The 3,981-nt window shown below is 52.6% G+C and overlaps 3 protein-coding genes across 3 annotated transcripts; 2 read left to right on the top strand and 1 right to left on the bottom strand.

Moving 5' to 3' along the window:
• Positions 1 to 204: 204 nt before the first annotated feature.
• BJ171DRAFT_607835 (uncharacterized protein) lies at positions 205 to 1,078 on the top strand (the record flags this gene model as incomplete). The annotated part of the gene is made up of 2 exons (XM_053115234.1): positions 205 to 404; positions 588 to 1,078. Exons 1-2 carry the CDS (start codon positions 245 to 247, stop codon positions 1,076 to 1,078), a joined length of 651 nt encoding a protein of 216 aa, XP_052961463.1. The 5' UTR covers positions 205 to 244.
• A 217-nt stretch (positions 1,079 to 1,295) lies between these two features.
• On the top strand, positions 1,296 to 1,997 carry BJ171DRAFT_549372 (uncharacterized protein). The gene has a single exon (XM_053113039.1). The coding sequence runs from the start codon at positions 1,403 to 1,405 to the stop codon at positions 1,919 to 1,921; it is 519 nt and encodes a 172-aa protein (XP_052961464.1). The 5' UTR covers positions 1,296 to 1,402; the 3' UTR covers positions 1,922 to 1,997.
• A 40-nt stretch (positions 1,998 to 2,037) lies between these two features.
• BJ171DRAFT_549374 (uncharacterized protein) lies at positions 2,038 to 3,615 on the bottom strand. The gene has a single exon (XM_053113040.1). It carries the CDS (start codon positions 3,461 to 3,463, stop codon positions 2,099 to 2,101), a length of 1,365 nt encoding a protein of 454 aa, XP_052961465.1. The 5' UTR covers positions 3,464 to 3,615; the 3' UTR covers positions 2,038 to 2,098.
• Positions 3,616 to 3,981: the final 366 nt, after the last annotated feature.

The following is a 3,981-nucleotide window of genomic DNA, read 5'->3' on the forward strand; positions in this document are numbered from 1 at the left end:
TCGAAGAAGCAGGTCGATCAATGGGAGGCCATCAAAGCAGACAGACTCTACCACATGGCAAAAGCCAAGTACACTTCATGCGCAGCTGCTCGTGAGATCCTGCGCTGCACCGGGAATGCAGAGCTCTGGCATCGTCATCGCTTCATGCCCCAGCCCGAGCGATTCTGGCATCTGGAACGAGTTCGGAGCGAGCTCCCAGCCAATGGCGAAATCTTTTGATTTTGTGTGAGCAGAACGCTACGAGATGTCACACACAACCACAGGCGCCTTCCTCCAAGGCAATCTCGATCTCCTCAATGACCAAGGACTCACCACGGGAGGTAGTCTGTATACAGCGGGCACCATTCAGGTCGCATCGACAACCGATTCTACCGCCGTGGGTGTCGGCTCTGTGATCACCGCAGGTGGGCTTTCTGTGGCTAAGAACACAAATCTAGGAGGGACACTCACTATGGCAAGCGATTTTTCCATCCCCACGTTCGTGACGCTCTCCAAGTCGCTGAAGCAAGTCTACATCACGGGCCAGACGAATTTGAATGGATTGTTACTGAATGCACTGACCACTGACTGCACAGCGCTCGGAACAGGCTCTGTCCAGTTTTCCGGCGGTCTCTCGGTCCAAAAGAATCTATATTGCGGTGGAAGCATTGTCTGCTCTGGCAACATCACTGCATCGGGTGGTCTGACTGTGACCGGTAACACCTCTCTGCAAGGCACCGTCACCGGCTCGAACGGAATCGCCATCTCACCACTGGTATACTTTCTTTACATCCCAACCAATGGAACTACGCTTACGCTTTCCGCTGGCCCAACGTCAGGGGTGTACCTGCTGTTTATTGGCTCAGCGACCGATCAGGGCGTGTACGAGATCGCTGTGGCATGCAAGAGCAACGTCGCTGTGACTGGGCTGACTCCAGCTCCTCCAATGTACAGCACCAATGTATTGGCTTATACGGGTCTGAAAATCAATATCGACTGGAGTGGAACATACCTCAATTTCAACTACATCACTGCAAAGCCCAACAATGGAGGGAATAGTCACGACAGCTACACACTCAAAATGTTTACATGGAATTAGGACTGATAAACGGCCCAGGGTAGACGCCATGCCTGCGACTCCCCACCATTGCAGTCCATGACCTGGATAGCTGTTGAGTTCGCTGCTGACCCACCCGCCCGATCCACACATTTGGCTGTGTTTCCTGCAAATTGCATGGTAGATCCGCCATTAATGACGTTAAATTGTTGACTTGGTGTCGAAGGGTTGCAAGTCTTGATCACCATCTGGGTGCCATTTTGAAGATTGCCGCCATCGAGGCATTTGCCGCTGGTAAAATCCATAATCTGCTTGGTAGTAGGGTTATAACGGAACGATTGCCCTCCGTGACCGTGACAAGCCCACATGGCCAGATTAGTCCCGTCCGCAGTACCACCTCCCCAGACCGAAGCACATTGTGTTGGGGTATCTGCGGCCGGGATAAGACCCCAGTTGTTGATGAAACCAGACACGGGGATGCCAGCACCGGGAGGACCGGGTTGTCCTGGAATGCCTTGCGGTCCAACAGGTCCAGCGGGTCCAGTGGGTCCAGCGGGTCCAGCCGGCCCCATAGCACCGGGAGCACCTGCAGGACCTATCGGGCCTGGTGGGCCCTGCAAATCCTGCAACCCCATAGCCCCAGGAGGACCAGTGATTCCAGTCGAACCCGCAGATGTGACAGTACTTACCAGCCCGGTCGTTGCATTGGTGCTTGTGATGGTCGGGGATATCGCGGAAACGGCAGCCGGTGTCGACGACACGATAGAGGCGGGCGCCGGTGCTGGTGCTGGTGTGGATACAGGTGTGGGTGTGGACGCAGCCGTCGATGGTGATGCAGGTGCTGCTACTTGCTCCATACGACGAGTGAATGGGTTGTATTTGTAAGCGACACCGGATCCGGTCGACGCTGGTAGAAACGACTCGACTCCCTTCTTTGTATAGTAATACATGACCATAAATCCGATAACGAATATCGCAAAGTAGACGATCGGCGTTTGGTCCATGGGCAAAAATATTGTATTGTCATTCAGTCTCGAAAAAAAGTACATGACTCAACTTCTCTCACACGCCCTTTTGCCAAGCTCTCTTGCTCTGTCTAACTGTAAATAATTCACCAGCCGCATTCAAGCGCACCGAGTCCTGCCTGATCGTCCACACCTCTTGATCGTTCATCAGCTCTAGGACTCGCTTGTGTCCTATAGCAACCTGTTCCTGACACACGCCTTTTGACGACATTTTATGCTTCTGAGTTTCGCTATCGAATGCCGAATAGAGCTTGGGCGCTAATTCCACGAGCTCTGTGCCACTGAATTCAACCTTGAAAAGACCAGGTGTTCGTCGAGTTGATGGATCTCGCGAGAGAAATTGCTTGGCTAGCTGCTCGTACCGAAATGGATGGCATGTGACAATATCTTCCAGCCGATCCCCCGTGATCGCCATGTACAACGAGTCCGTATCCATGTGCATCGGCATGAATCGATCCTGTGTCGTCACTTGACACAAGAAATCATAGTAAAACTGCAGCATGCGCAGCTTGGCGTAGCTGTATACGGCCAATCCAATCTGGATCGGAGAATGATGAACGATCCTTGTACATCGCCTGGTCACTTCGTATAAATCGTTACCGAGAGGGTGTGCCTCGACATAGCTCGGCTCCATCACATGCTTCTGGAGATGTGTTGCTTCGACAACCCTGACCCGAGAGAAATCCTCGCGCTTCATAAGCGATCGACCATATGCCGAATTCCCAAAGAGCTTCATCGTATCCGCCAGAATCGAGTCTCCTCCTTGCTGGCGAGCCTCAGTCACTTCGTCAACGAACGACTGAAAACATCGGTTGGGCTCGAACGATACGAGTCTGTGGATATTAGTAATCACGAGACCGTGCTCGAGATACCATCTGAGCAGAGGCGAGAAAAGAATGATTTCCTTCGCATCCATAACGGATTTGATCTTGCCCTCCTCTGCATCCTTGATAAAGATGGGTGGAAAGTGGCTGAAGTGGTTCCGAAGCGAATCGGGAACGTGAATGTCGACTTTGGCAAATCCAAAGAATGCTTCTGGGAGACGGTATCGGTATTCCGAGTCGGGTGGTATGATGCGGTCCACATAAGCACCAGTGGGCATCTCCTGCCCAAGACACCATAGATATAGCGCATTACCGTCCATGCCGATAACCCGCTGGCAAATGCGATCTGGGTTGCCATGGATCAGTGTTTCGCCGGCCTTGGCAAATTCGTTGAACACCAGGCTCGGCCCCCCGACTACAGAGTCGCGAAGCTCGGTGTAAAGCGCCTGATCACTTATGAGCATGAACGATGCATGAATGTCGTCGCGCAGCGGTCGGAAGAGATATTGCTCGACCAGCCCTGGAATACTGATGGCATCTTTGAAGACATGAATGTTCTTGGAGCTGTAGAATGACATGAGTGTCTCGACCGACCGACACAGCCCCTCGGCAATGGTGGCGGTGTAGCGGTCAATGTACTCGATCACGGTTAGATTCACATCGGCTGGATGGGTGTGCACGGGGTGATATTGCGCCGAGAGTGTCCCACGCGAAGACAGGGTTTGAATCGAAAGCTTGTGCTGACTGAGTGGGTCATGCAGCTGATCAACAGAGACCAATGTCGTCCAGGGAAATGCTGGCACCTTGATCTCCGGGTGATATGTCTCAAAGAATGTCGACAGCGTCACACCCGGTGTTAGAAAATTGGTGAGATCCAAGAAGCGTAGCTGGTCGGTAATGAGTGCTTGGTAGCGTCTGCCTTTCTTGATGATGGAAACGGAATGGTTGGGCGATGCTTGATACAGCTGCGCCACGATTTGCCGATAAAGCATTACACCGAGATTGAAGCCGACGACAGGGAGCTGCGCCAGCCACCGCTGAAGATGAACGAGATTCACCTTTGCACTTGAATTCGATGGATCCTTGGATTGCTCTC

The sequence above is a fragment of the Polychytrium aggregatum genome, assembly GCF_025602895.1.
Source record: "Polychytrium aggregatum strain JEL109 chromosome Unknown BJ171scaffold_230, whole genome shotgun sequence".
NCBI classification, from domain to species: domain Eukaryota; kingdom Fungi; phylum Chytridiomycota; class Chytridiomycetes; order Polychytriales; genus Polychytrium; species Polychytrium aggregatum.